The sequence below is a fragment of the Olea europaea genome, chromosome 12 (assembly GCF_002742605.1).
Source record: "Olea europaea var. sylvestris chromosome 12, O_europaea_v1, whole genome shotgun sequence".
Taxonomy (NCBI): domain Eukaryota; kingdom Viridiplantae; phylum Streptophyta; class Magnoliopsida; order Lamiales; family Oleaceae; genus Olea; species Olea europaea.
In genome coordinates this window covers 13,363,915-13,378,495 of record NC_036248.1, presented here as the reverse complement: position 1 = coordinate 13,378,495, position 14,581 = coordinate 13,363,915, and the positions used below count along the sequence as shown (strand labels likewise).

Sequence of the window (14,581 nt, the reverse complement as noted above, 5' to 3'; positions counted from 1 at the left end):
CAATGGACCGGTTGTGAAAAAAAAAAAAAAGGGTCCACGTCGATCCAGTAGGTAATTCAGTATGTAGTGACTGTAATGTAGTCCCTACAACTTTAAATGCATATAGATTCCAATATATCATTTAACAAAGGAGAGACAATCAATTGGCGTATTATACGCACATTATAATAACTCCAGCAGTCGGTCCATTATTGCAAATGGACCCCAGGCAACTTCTTGGTTTTGTCATCTCTTTGCTTATCCTCTCCCTCTCCAATTCTTTAGGTTCTTCTTCTGTAACTCTACAAAGAAAAACCCAAGAAATATAACATGGATGACAGTGGAAATTTGGAGTCCAAGATGTCAAAAGAAATAAACCATGAAGCTCAAGCATCCAAGAAGAGGTAATTTTTTTTTCCAGAGTTTTGAGAAGTTCGAACTAAGGTTGCATTTATCGTTGTTTTGGTTATCAAATTACTTGTTTGTAGTCTGGATTACTTTGAATTTTCCTTGAAATCAAGAGGAAAATTTCATAGATTCTCTCTCCCCTTAAAATTTCGCAGGAAGAATATGGATCAAAGGATTGTTGTGGAAGTGAAAATGCAAGAAAGTGATAAAAAACAGAGAAGTGAAGGGCCTCCTCCGGATTGTTGGTCTTGGAGAAAATATGGACAAAAACCTATCAAAGGATCTCCATATCCAAGGTTCATTTTCTTCATTTGATTTTACTAACTCGGTCTGTTAAGGTCCTGATATGATAAAGTGCTTTCTGGGGCGTCTCAGACCTTACTATCATGATATGATCATGTGCATTTGGGTCGTCTAAGACCGTACTGTCACTGATCAAGTGTTTTCTGGGCCATCTTGAATCGATAGTGTTTTCTGATGGTCTGGTCTCGGACTAACTATCAGTAGGCCAAAAGCTTTTATCCTTGTCCTTAACTTCCACTAACCCCAACCCAACAACCAAGATAAGAACTTATTTTTCTTCTTGCTACTTGATTACAGGGGTTACTACAGATGCAGCACATCAAAGGGTTGTACAGCCAAAAAACAAGTGGAAAGATGCATAACCGATGCATCCATACTCATCATTACCTACACATCCAATCATAACCATCCAGGCCCCACTCATCATTCCTCCACCAATCAGAATCAAGAGCTCATTGAACCTTCACTCCCAGAAGTCACACAGGATATTCCTGAAATACCAGACCAAGATCAAGAACCAGAAATAAGGGATCAAGAAACCCCACTACCCAATGATGACCGTTTCCACTATTCCCTATCTCCATTCAATTCTGCCCCAGAGATCATTACGAATCAAGAAATGAAACCTTTCACAGAAAATCTGCAAAACTCATATGATTCTGATTCACACAGAGTACTTATAAATGAAGAGCCCCTTAAATATTCTCATCCAATGAACTTCTCAGCATCTAAATCAGAAGAAAACGACTTCTTTGATGAGCTTGAAGAACTACCCATCTCTTCATTTGTGACAGATTTCATGAGAAGCAGTACATTGTTTAAGGAAAGGATTCTTGTAGACCTTTCTTGAGTCCAGCATTCACTTTCAATGCTTGCAGTGTTAGTCAGAGAAACGTACTTAGCCAACTAGTTATTCATGTAAATGTAGCTACTATTTTTATTTAGCAAAATTGAGTGTCACTCTGATGCGTATGTACCATGTTAAGGATTGAGCCTTAATCTCGAGAGCAACATTCATGCACATGCTATCCGCTTGCTGATGCAGTTTCTATTAAACCGTAAAGCAAGATACAAGGTTTTCCATGCACCTCTCATGTACCAAAAACATCCCCTAAAATCCTTGCTACTGGAACGGCCTAATACGCATGTCGAATTTTCAATACTCCTAGATAAATTTAAACCCAAATGGGCCGATCCCCTGGATGCCTACGATCCCCTGCAATTCCCTGTTAGTTCCTTGTTGTCGATGAAATAAGTGTACAATATAGTTGATCTCAAGACACGGAAATGAAAAGGACAAAAGGGTAATGGTTTATAACTGTTATCTTTCCCATGACTAGATAAAGGAACTACACGAGAGTCAAGACGATTAGGGCCTAGAGATTCTTATTTCATCATTTCTTTTGGAGTGAGTCGATTTGATATTTATAACATTGGCAGTTTGGTAGACAGGATCTGTTCTGATGTCGAATCTGCCTCTTCAAAAGCAGTAAAATAGGCCTCACGTCTATTGGCACCTCTTACAATTTGTACATTTTCAACACATATTGCCACTTTTTAAAGGCTGGAGAATCCCATTTGTGGCATAAGATTCCAAAAGCATTTGATATTTTTTCCCTCCTCCCCATATATCTGGCTTCCCAGTAAAGACTTATAGGTTGCTTGAAGGAATGTTTGGCTTATAATAGTTTAACTTATTTTCCTTCATCAATATTATCTTATATAGTTCAATCCACCTTGCCAAATACGTTATTAAAATGTTTCTTTTATAACATGATTTTTTTTTATTTTTTTTTTGGGCGAACGTTTAAAAAGCTTTTAGCTCTATCCTCAATTCCACGCATGTATTACCATGTAGAAAGCATAAACAGATTTGCATATTCCACGCATGTATTACCATGTGCTCACGTAACAAGACTCGAACTGTACTGAACCATCCATAGTATTGTCTACGAGCATTATAATCAAACAAGTTCATTTCTTATAAAACATGTGACTGAACTATAAATCATAGCGAAGAAAATCTAAACTCACTTAATAAAATGATTGCCAGTATCTTCAAATCTATTCTACATGTCAAGCCTTGAAAAGGCTTAAATTAAAGGAAACTAGCAATTAACCTGAATAGCGCAAAACATGATGATTCCAACCGCATTTTCAGTATTACGCCATCAGAAAAGTGGAGTTTCACAGAGTATCATTGTTGTAGATCTCAAGCAGCTGCCAACGGCTGGAGGGCTTTCAGTGGATTAAGGATAACACCATCTATAAGTCCATATTCTTTGGCCTCTTTAGCACTCATGAAGAAATCACGGTCTGTGTCTTGGTTAATCTTCTCGAGGCTTTGACCAGTGTGGTAGGCCAAGTAACCATTCAGATTTGCTTTGTGATGCAGCATTTCATTAGCCTGAGTAACACCATGATGATTACCAGTTAAGGATCATGAGTAGTAGCGCCTTGTTAAGAATCATTCTATAGCATCATCGTAACTTCTAACTATTAGCTAACACCATCTCTACTTTTTGCTCCTTCAATTTGATAATTTTGGATAGGTGGCAATAGGCAAAGTTAGCGTTCCGAATCACAGACAATGTGAGTTATAAACATGAAGATGCATTCCTCAATTTTTAGGAGTGTAAGCACATTATTGTTTCTTTAGGAGATAAATAAAAGGAATAAGAATTCACTGAACATGACCACGTATGAACTCATACTTCACTTGAAATATAATTTTAAACTGGTGTTTGGAAAAGGAAAAAGAATGAGAGAGAGTGAAGCAAAATACCATTTTTATCTAGACTCTACTTGTACACAGGTCAAACTTACTTACAAGTGATTCTTTCTTATATGTTTGGTAAACATAAAAAATTATTTTTTTCCTCATAAGTAAAAGTACAACAAAATAAAGTAGTATCAAAATTAGAGAATATTTCAAATAAATTTGGGCACTGTATTGATTCAAACACCCTAAATTACATGACAAAATTCTCACTTGCACCTTATTCTTCTCTATCTTCCTCTATCTCGTCTTAGTCACCTTCACCTTCTCTTGCCATATGAGTAAATCCCTCCTTCACTATTCTCACCACCCCCAAAAACCCACCCTAGGGGCCCCTCCCCCCAACCATCACCATCCCCTCCCAAACTTTCTGCCACCATCATCATCTCCACCAAGTTTCACCACCACAGCCGACAAGTCCACCTTTTCCTGCCACCACCAACTCCTTCCCACTTTCCCATGCCACCATTAGCAACTAACTCTCGATCAAAAACTCTAACTTCCATATCAAAAAAATTCAAAATTCAATTAATAATCCAGCAATGAGGATGGTATGAGAGAGACGGAAAATTGTTAGAAAGAATAAGAGGAATAAGAAAAGATAAAGAATAGAGGGAAGAAGACCATATTAGACACTGGAGAGAAGGAAGAAAGGAAAGAGGCATGTCACAGCTTCCTCTTTTTTTCTTTGAGTAAATAAATATAAGTTGCAGAAATTATAATGTAATAGAAATGAATGTTGAATAAGTGGATAGTTGTGGTGAGTCCTACGAAATGTATGGTTAAAATTAATGTTTTGATTTCGACGGTTTGACTATTAAATTGTAAGGAAATTATAATGTTTCCCAAACACGCTTGAAGAAAGAAATTCAATTTTATTACCTTTTCAAGAACAGAATTACCAAGGAAGAAGATGAAAGGAGAAAAAAAAAAACGGTGGGGGGGGGGGGGGTTGGAAATTACATAACAGTAAAATCTCTAAATTAAGCCAAAAGACCTCTTAGTCTTCACCTTTTTGTCTTTTTTCTGTCCTGGTAACTTTGAATTTAAAAGTCAAATTCTTGCCACAATGAACTATATCACTTGCATGCATTAGAAATAGGGTCCACAATGTGAATACATAACTGAATGACTGGATTAAAAAAAAAAAGGGATACCTGAATATCTATATCAGTCTGTCCACCTTGTGCTCCACCAAGAGGCTGATGGATCATTATCCTCGAGTTTGGAAGGCTATACCTTTTTCCTTCAGTAACCATTAGCAAAGGAAAGAATTGTATAGAAATTTCAGCAAGTATAACCACCACCAATGGAATGTTAAACTGCTTAAAGTGAACGAAATAAATATACCTCTAGTACCCGCACTTAGTAGAAAAGCTCCCATGCTGCACATGCATAAGGGTAACAAGTTCAAGCCTAATCGTCGACATCTTTTTGTCAATTATACAAACAAGTAAGCACATCAGGAAGCCCAAAGAAACTATTTATCTAACAACTGCCAACTTAAAGGCCTCACCATGCATATCTTTGTGCATGCTGGATATCAAAGTAAGATGACTAAAACCAAACTGACATATCACAAGAACAAAGAAAAGACAACCTTGCCAGTTACTATGATGATATGCAATTTAATTTTACAAGAAACGATATATCTGTAAGATATTTTTAGTATTATAAAAATTTGATATGAACTAATGATTGATAACACTTCAAATATTTCATACCAAATCTCAAAGAAAGAATAAAGCATCTTGCCAAACATTTAGTTCATTTTATACTCCATAACTCTTGGAACTATGCCACTAAGGCAATTTAGCCATATTTACTACACCACATTGCAATAAAATAGAATTGATGTATTGTAACCTGGCCGCTAGTCCAACACATACAGTGGAAACATCTGGTCTAATATGCCTCATTGTGTCAAATACTGCCATACCTAACACAATAATTTGAAGCAAATAAGACAGATGAATGGTCAAAGCCAGAAAAGATGGAGTACAAAAGGAAAACAGATATATTACCAGCTGTAACTGATCCTCCTGGAGAATTCACATACATGACTATATCCTGTTAAATATCACAACACAATCGATAGGTAAATAATTCGCACAATTCCTATATTTCACAGTAAAAAATATATAATTAAAATAAACTGTATACATAAGTGTGCACATAATTGAATTCATGTGAAGAAATCTACACATGTTCAAGATAAATAACAAATATCAGTCAGATAGTAAGATTTCACTCTTTTTCCATGGGGTCAAAAGCTTAAGCTTAAATGCAAAAGGAAGGGCATTCAGGCTATAATTATCGCTATACATTTGAAATATAAAATAGCCAGCAAGAAAAGAATTTGCATCAGGTGATTAGAGAGAAAGCAACGCTTTCGAGAAGTATTAAATAAAGAGTTATCAAATTTGAAAGCAAGTCTTAGATTCTTCATACAGCAAAATAGTTGATTTCAGGGTGCAATACAGACTGGCAAATGCCATCATTTAGAAGAGTGTACTAATGCCTCACAAGATAAACCTCCTAAGCCATTACAGTCAAATCACATAAGGGTTATATTACTATCACAAGACTAAAATCACATAAGGGTTATATTACTATCACAAGACCACCACTGATTTCATTACTATCACAGGTGTAAGATCACTAAAATACCAAATAATAAAAAACATGAAGAATATTTATTCCCATCAAATATTGAGCAAGCACAATGTGTATGTTCTAGCATGGACTAAGATTTACAACCATTTCAACATTAGAAATAGATTAAAAAAAATTTGTACTCAATGATCTCCGCTATTTCACTAATTTTACGTATCATTAAATCAGTTACACATACAATGATTAAGTCAGGGTATGTGTGCAAATTTTCTATGTACCTGTGTAGCTCAACCAAGCTATGGACAAAAGGTGGTTATAAGAATAATTAACTAAATTTATTGACAATAAAAATCCTATCAATAGAAAACAAATTTAACAATAACAAGGCCCAAGTAAGCATACCTTAGTAGGATCAACAGCATCGAGATAGAGTAACTGAGCCACAATAATGTTTGCCATATCATCATCAACTGCTCCACCACAACGTATTATCCTCTGTAAACAAACATAATTACCATTTCACGACTAGTTAAGCCAACAGTGATTACTAATATATAAGAATTCAATCAGCAGAATAAGCCTTACATATTGAAAAAGCTGGCTGATGACACTCATGAAACGCTCTTGCACCATCGGAGGCGGCCCTTGCCCCCCTTGTGCATAAGATGGGAAGTATGGTGATGAAGGAACCTGCAAATCGTCCCTAAATACTCGAAAAAAAGAAAATTGTTAGCTTCCGTTTCATTCTTTTGTTGAAGTAATTGCATAAACAAAACTTACCTAACTGACCAAATACCCTGTCGTGAGCTCCTTTCCCGAGCATAAAACTCAGGAGAGTAGACAGCTCTCACTGAAGAACTCTTGAGCTTGGACTTTCCTAATTTTCTACTAAAATTAGAATAAAAATGAGAATTATTTCGGTCAAAGATAAACTAATCAATTGGATAGAAGTAAAATCAACCAAAATATGATACATATATACACACCCATACATACAATAATATATCGTACCTTGAACGAAGAGATTGAAAAGGGAGGAAGAAAGTTCTGGAGGAGGGTGGAGAGGAATTAAGGGTAGGGGAAGAGAAAGAAACTGAAGAGGAACTGAATCTGAGAGAGGAAGAGATGCATGAATGCGCCATTATTTGGGGTTGCTGATCGGATCTCCGCCTTAGACGGCGGCGACGCGAGATTTTTTTTCCTTTAAATGATTACTGATATTTTTGACTTAATTGTTCCAATGGCACTAAACTTAAGACAATGTCTTTTATTGGTTAGTAAAGTTTAAAATATCAAATTTTGATTATTAAATTTAGATTCATGTGTTCGATTGCTCACTGAATTTAAGTTCATGTCTTAAATTGTTCACTATAATTTAAAATGTCGAATTTTTACCAATGAACTTTGGAATATGACGTATATTACTTACTAGCATAACAGTTGAATTTTGAAAAATATCGAATTTATAGTGAGTAATGAACAATATCTTTCAAAGTTCAATGAGGAATGTACAATATTTTTCAAAGCTCAATGTCCAAAACTCGATATTTTAAATTTCAGTGAGCAGTCGAAGAGATTAACCTAAGTTTAGTGTTTAAAACTCAACATTTTAAACTTTAGTGAGCAAGAGATTAACCTAAGTTCAATAGTCAAAACTCGACATTTTAAATTTCAGTGAACAATCAAAGGTATGAACCTAAGTTCAGTGACCATTAAACAATTAACTCTATATTTTTCCCAGTTTTTTCAACCAGCACTCGCATTGATTGGCGCTCATGGCCCTTGGTGAAATGCGACTTTTTCTACGTTGAATTGAAGGGAAATATTTGTTTAAATTAACCAACGAGCTCCGCCATTCGTTTTTAAGTTCATTGGGATGATATTAGAAACTTAGCCCATGTTTATTGATATTAAATTAAAATTTTAAATCAAAATCAATAATTATTTTTAACGACCCGTTTCACTAGATCTGTTGTAAAAGTGAGAAAAAGAAAAGAAAAAATATGAGTTGATAGACTTTTTATGTGTTTTATTAAGAACAAAATCCATATATTTATAGATAATGATTAAGAATACAATGGTAATAGTTTCTAGGACTGTAAGTCAATAAACTTTTTTGTGTATTTTATTAAGAATCAAATCTCTATATTTATAGCGAAAGATTAGGAACACAATGATAATAATTTCTTTGACTGTAGGAATACAGTTATTTTGGAGTATTAAACATAAATGCTACCTCATTAAGACCTTGTTATACACACTACAAAATAATTTTAACGAGACTGATATTCTATAATGTGTATAGTTATTTTGGAGTGCCAAAAATAAATATTATTCATTAAAATCTTGTTAGAAAAATCCAGGGAGATAAAACATGAACAAAGGCAAAAGAGTTCAGTCACTCTCCTTGACGCTGATTGCTGAAAGTCTTTAAGTCGACGCATTCCAATCTCATGAACAAATTTCTTGAATGTAGATGTTGGCAGTGTTTTTACGATTAAATCAGTCACATTGTTACTTGAGGGAATTTGTTGAATATCGATGTCACCATTCTTTTAATGTTCATGTGTATAAAATAATTTTGGAGAAATATGTTTCATTCTATCACATTTGATATAGCATCTTTTGAGTTGTGTAATACACATTGCATTGTTTTCATATAAAATTGTTGTACTATTTTTTGTTGAAGTTAATTCGCGTGATTTTTGAATATGATGGGTCATGTTTTTCAACCATACATATTCTCTACACGTTTCATGAATTACAATAATTTCAGAATGATTTGGCGATGATGTTGTCAAAGATTATTTCATAGATCCTCATGATATAATTGTTTCTCCACGTGTGAATACATATTCTGTTTGTGATTTAGTTTTTTTGTGGATCAGATGGATAACCTGCATCTGCATATCCTATTAAAGCAGATCCCGACTTTTGAGAATAAAAAGTCGGAAATAAAATAATCTCAAATCAATAATACCCTTTAGGTAATGAAAATATTTTTCATCACTCAAAGTCTTTGAGTTAGTGTACAGTAGCTAGAGCTATATCTTGTAAGAAAATTTACAGAAAAAGTTACATCGAGTCGAGTGCGTTTTAAGACTTTTTCTGTATATGTGATTGACGAATAAATAATCATTTTAGGAAATGTTTAATCTGCAACTTGAGACGGAACTTGATTTTACAAAATCTTTCATTTGAAATCCACTTTTCAAATAATTTGCAATTTTGTTGAGTTATTCAAGAATTTCAATTAAATTTAAATTATTAACATAAATTACTACAATTGCAAATCCAATATGTGTTTTCTTTATGAAAACATATGGACAAGCATCATGATTTTTATGATTATCTTTTAACAAATATCTACTAAGATGATTATACCACATGCGTCCGAATTGTTTCAATCCATATAATAATCTTTACAATTTAATTGAGAACATAATTCTTGAACATGTATTGTTTGCTCTCGGTATTTTTAAGTCTTTCGGGGACATTCGTATATATTTCATTATCAAGTGAACCATACAAATAGACAATTAATACATTCATAAGGCGCTTATCGAGCTTTTGTGATACGATCAAGCCATTTAAGAATCTAAAAGTGATTGTGTTCATTACGGGAAAATATGTTTTCTCATAAGCAATTATTGATTTTCATGAGAAACCTTGAGCTACAAGTCAGGTTTCGTATCTTAAATTTTATTTTCTATTTTTCTTTTTCGTACAAAAACTCATTTGTATCAAGCGGAGATTACATTTTCAGGTATTCAAACTACAAGTTCAAACACTTTTCTTTTCTCAAAGAAATTCAATTTCGCCTATATGACTTCTTTTCATTTTGGGCAATATTTCTTTGTTGACAGTCTTTAGCATACTGTAGTTTAGGATCCTCATTTTGCATAATATCAATAGCATATTTTTCAATATTTTTTTTTGTTGACAGTCTTTAACACATAATTTATTGAAATCTCATTATTTTCGGACACTAGTGATTTTTAGGGAACCATATTTTTAATATTTGATTAATAAATCTTTTCCAAAGTTACTTTTTCTGAAGTTTTTGGCTGATTTTTCTCTCGTACCTTTCTTTTTTGAGGTACGAAATCTTTTGAACTAACTGGTCAACCACGCTTCTAACGTAATTGAGATTCATTTACTATGACAGATTGTCTTTTAGAGACATCAATTTTGCTGTAGTATATCCTGTTGGTATATATGACTTTATTACTTTTCTTATGTCAACAAGTACATCATAATTAATTTGCAACATTTTGTAAATAAATGATTTTTTCAACATCTTGCTCACATTGATTGTTGTGGAATCAAAGTGATATAGAGTAGTTTTATTCTAATAATTTTTACCTTATTTGTCATAACGTAATTTTTTTCCTCCCAAAGATATGAAAGTCATTTAATCAAAATGACAATCTACAAAACGTACAGTAAATAAATTACCCATTAAAAGTTCAAAATACATAATAATAGATGGTGAATCAAAACCCATATAACTTCCAAATTTTTGTTAGAAACCATTTTAGTACGTTGTGGAGGGGTGAAATAGGGACTTAGACAGCACATCTAAAAACCCGTATGTGAGAAATATTAGATTTATGATCAAATGCAAATTGCAAAGATAAATATTGATAATAGGTAGTAGGTCTCGTGTGAACCAATGATGCAGCATGTAATATAATATGACCCCAAACAAAAACAGAAAGTTTTGTTTTAAGTAATGGTCTATCAATAAGTTGTAGATGTTTAATAAATGGCTCTACCAAACCATTTTTTGTATGAATATACGCAACTGAATATTCAATAACAATCTCTATTGACATACAATAATCATCGAATGCTTGTAATCTGAATTCACCGACATTGTCAAGACGAATTGTCACGATTGAGTTATCGAGAAATTGAATTCGTGATTTTATGGTTTAAGCAAGTAGTTTCGCAAAAGCTACATTTTTAGTGGAAAGTAGGCAACACGTGATTATCTAGTAAAAGAATCAATTAATACCGTAAAAATAATAAAATGGTCTACATGGGACTAACATGTATCTCCATGAATTCTTTTTAAGAAAGTTGGAGATTCAATATCGACATTTTTACCCAAAGGTTTGATGACTAACTTGCCTTGCGAACAAGCTACACATGAATAATTATTAGGCAAAATAATCTTCTGACTCTTTAAAGGATGTCCATGTCTGTTGTTTATTATTTGACATATCATTATAGCTTTTGGATGTTCAGGTTAATCATGCCAAGGTATAAAAATATTTTGGGTCAATGAGCTTCTAGTTCGTGATAATATTTGATTCAACCATTTTTACAAATATATAATACATGCCAGATGAAAGTGCATGAAGTTTCTTTTATCTGATCTAGAAAGATACAAAAGAAGTTATCAAAGATATTCAACATTATTTTTTAATATCATCTCACTATGATATTTATTGCAGCGGGTATCTTTAAAACTAAACAAATTTCTTTTGAATTTGCTAAAATAAAATGTATCGTCAATATATAATTTTGTATTAGTTAATAAAATAGTACAAACTCTTTCGGAGCTTTCAACGATATTCGATGCACTTGATATTGTATTAACATTATTTTCTGCTAATGTTAAGTCCAAAAAATATATTTAAAAAAAAATAGTATGTGTAGTTGTACTATCAATCAAACAAGTATTTTGCAATTCATCGTAAATCTATAAAAATATTAATGATATATATATATTATGAAATTAATGATGAACGATAAAGTTTCAAATTTGTAGAAACATATTTCAAGTGGAATTTCTAAAACAAAGGAAAATATTATAAAGTAAATTAATCTATAATTTCCACCACACCACCTCCTATTAAATGGTCAATATTTCCATTTGGATCAGTAAAGAAATTAGAGACATCTATCAGATAAACCATGATATCAATAAAATCTGTTTCAACTATTTTCTTTCACTTGATTATTTTTTATAGAGATCCACAAGTTGTTTTGTCCTACGACAAGTATATGCCCAATTATCTTTCATTTAACATTTAAAGCAATTTTCTTTGTACCCCTTTTTGGATGTGCTACTTATACCTTTTGAAATTGTTGTCTTGTTGCTAATAGTTTTGTCGATTATTTCGTTCACGGTTTATTCCATGTGTACGTCCAAATTCGTGTTCATGTCCATGTTCACGTATACGTCTTTGTCTTGATATTGCATTTACTTCAGGCAATGGTATAGAACCAGTTGGACGTAACCTATGATTTTTTATCAGCAGTTTATTATTTTATTTAATCATAAGCGGACAAAATATAAGTTTTGAGTACTCTTTGAAATGATGCTCACGAGCTTACCATTGCAAGAGTGCATTCAAGGTATGAAAGGTGGAAAAAGTTTTCCAACATATTTTCATGAGTGATTTTTCCTTTACAAAATGTCAATTTCGAGAATATTATGAACAGTTAAGAAGTGTCCTCACAAATAGTTTTGAAATCTTGCAAAAGCAGGTACATCCACTTTTAATGGACTTTAGGGAAGACTATAGTCATCTGATGATCAAATTTAATTAATTTTTTTCTAAAGAACATGTGAATCTTTCTTGGCGAGATATTCAATTCTTAATTTATCGTGAAGATGATGATGAAGGAAGATGAGTACTTTTGCACGATTCTACAGGAATTCTTTGCTTCATTCTTTTATTGTCTCTTCTAAACATTTTTTAGACAAGATTAATATTAATATTAAGTATCCATGATAAATAATTTTTGTCTGATATGTACAACAAACTCAAGTTTTGTGACATTTGCCATGTGATTAATTACACAATAAAGAAAAGAAAATACAATTAATTTCAAAAAATATGATGAAACATAACATAATAGTTAATCAAGCGATCAATATCATGATATAAGTTATACGTGTTCCTTCAAAGATAAATACTAATTAAAAATAATATATTATTCAAAACATGTGCTACTTCTAGAGCATGTTGTATTTTAATATGCTTTTTCAATAGCAATATGTAAATATTATTCTCGAATATTGAAAATTATAATTCATGCTCTTCAGGAGCAAGTGATATTATTCTGAAATATTAATTAATGTTGTACTACTTCAGGAGCAACAATGAATTATTATTTAGAAACATCAACTCTTCAGAGCATGTTTTCTAGTTGAATGTTAAAATTTACAAAGTTATGCTTCTTCAAGAACAACAATCTAATACATTGTCATGTTTTCTAGTTGTTAAAATTTCCAAAGTTTCATCGATTGTTGTAGATTGTTTCAACCACAAAATTCATATTGATTTCAACAGGAATTTCATCCAATAAATAATGCATGTTTATATAAAAAAATTTACATGTCACTAAATTGATTTTGGTACATATGATAGATATTTACGCTTATAAAAAAATTACTACCTTCACGAGACTTTGTAGAATCAAACTTTCATGTTGATAACGTGCTATAAAAATGAGAAAAAGATAAGAGAGAATACAAGTCATAGATTTTTTGTATATTTTATTAAGAATCAAATTTCTATATTTACAGGGAAGGATTAGTGATACAATAGCAATAGTTTATAGGATTGCAGTGGTACAATTATCACTCACTAATGAACTTACCATTTACAACATGATTCACAATTTTTCAACAACACATTTTATTAACTTTTATCTAAATTTACTAAAATTTTAATTTTAATATAGACTTAACAAGAGCTTAATAGTTTGCGATAAAAATAAATAAATAAAATAAAACCATGGGGAGAAATCCACCCCTCACCCCGCCCAGCTCACAAAGTCATGGGTCCTTGGTGAGCAGCAATAATTTATCGAACAAATTGAGTTGTCATGATGATATCTTTCTAAGTGACCTCCACAAAATATGCTAAATGACGGGACAAGATGTGAAGAGCTACGTTTTTATTAGTTGATTTAATGGTTTTTAAGAGTCTATTTGATGTAAAAAAATTTATAATAGATTTTATGAAAATAGACCTTTTTTTTTTAATGACAAATACGTGATTAAAAAGTATGAAAAAGTTATAAGACCACATACAAAATTATTTTATTAAAAAAATGTGAAGTTGAAAATAATTAAAAAAAAATACTAAAGAATTTGTACCATACATGGGCTAAATTATGGACCAACTGTTAAAAACCAGAAAGTCACTAACAGTGCTTGTAATCCATCGCTAGTAGGAACACATTTCTTAGCAGACTAGGCCAGGCTAAAAAAATTGTGAAGATCGACACACTTGAGTGTTGAAAGCTATGAAATATGTATGCAGAAATTGGCACAATATCGAGTAGTGGTTTAAGCAGCCAGCAAATGATAAAATAACACACAAATTTACTAGATGAAATTTTAAGGACAGGTTTATCTTCAATAACCACATTCAAAAACAATACAATAATAACATGCACGAAATACCAATTAAAGGATCTTCCCATGTTAGCAATCCACCTAACAAAGGAAGCTAATTTTATAATGCATAA

At 32.3% G+C, this 14,581-nt stretch overlaps 2 protein-coding genes across 3 annotated transcripts; one reads left to right on the top strand and one right to left on the bottom strand.

The window, feature by feature from the left end:
- Nucleotides 1–211: 211 nt before the first annotated feature.
- Nucleotides 212–1,777, top strand: LOC111405734 (probable WRKY transcription factor 65). Its single transcript, XM_023034756.1, has 3 exons — nt 212–383; nt 543–683; nt 988–1,777. The coding sequence occupies exons 1-3, from the start codon at nt 310–312 to the stop codon at nt 1,538–1,540; spliced, it is 768 nt and encodes a 255-aa protein (XP_022890524.1). The 5' UTR covers nt 212–309; the 3' UTR covers nt 1,541–1,777.
- An 837-nt stretch (nt 1,778–2,614) lies between these two features.
- Nucleotides 2,615–7,325, bottom strand: LOC111405733 (ATP-dependent Clp protease proteolytic subunit 5, chloroplastic-like). 2 transcript variants are annotated; one of them, XM_023034753.1, is made up of 9 exons: nt 7,097–7,325; nt 6,866–6,973; nt 6,671–6,788; nt 6,488–6,580; nt 5,494–5,539; nt 5,336–5,408; nt 4,820–4,854; nt 4,627–4,715; nt 2,615–3,097 (listed from the first exon to the last, which is right to left on the bottom strand). In XM_023034753.1, the coding sequence occupies exons 1-9, from the start codon at nt 7,225–7,227 to the stop codon at nt 2,903–2,905; spliced, it is 888 nt and encodes a 295-aa protein (XP_022890521.1). In that variant the 5' UTR covers nt 7,228–7,325; the 3' UTR covers nt 2,615–2,902. The 2 variants fall into 2 exon arrangements, with proteins under 2 accessions (XP_022890521.1, XP_022890523.1); XM_023034755.1 differs by having other exon boundaries at nt 6,866–6,970; nt 7,097–7,321.
- Nucleotides 7,326–14,581: the final 7,256 nt, after the last annotated feature.

What these genes read in the sequence shown, in the direction of transcription:
- LOC111405734 (XM_023034756.1), top strand. Translation starts at nt 310, where the DNA reads ATGGATGACAGTGGAAATTTGGAGTCCAAGATGTCAAAAGAAATAAAC. An exon ending in GCTCAAGCATCCAAGAAGAG is followed by an intron (nt 384 to 542) that starts GTAATTTTTTTT and finishes AAAATTTCGCAG; the next exon opens with GAAGAATATGGATCAAAGGA. An exon ending in AAAGGATCTCCATATCCAAG is followed by an intron (nt 684 to 987) that starts GTTCATTTTCTT and finishes ACTTGATTACAG; the next exon opens with GGGTTACTACAGATGCAGCA.
- LOC111405733 (XM_023034753.1), bottom strand. Translation starts at nt 7,227, where the DNA reads ATGGCGCATTCATGCATCTCTTCCTCTCTCAGATTCAGTTCCTCTTCA. An exon ending in TGTGTTGGACTAGCGGCCAG is followed by an intron (nt 4,855 to 5,335) that starts GTTACAATACAT and finishes ATGCATGTGCAG; the next exon opens with CATGGGAGCTTTTCTACTAA. An exon ending in AGACTGATATAGATATTCAG is followed by an intron (nt 3,098 to 4,626) that starts GTATCCCTTTTT and finishes GGTGTTACTCAG; the next exon opens with GCTAATGAAATGCTGCATCA.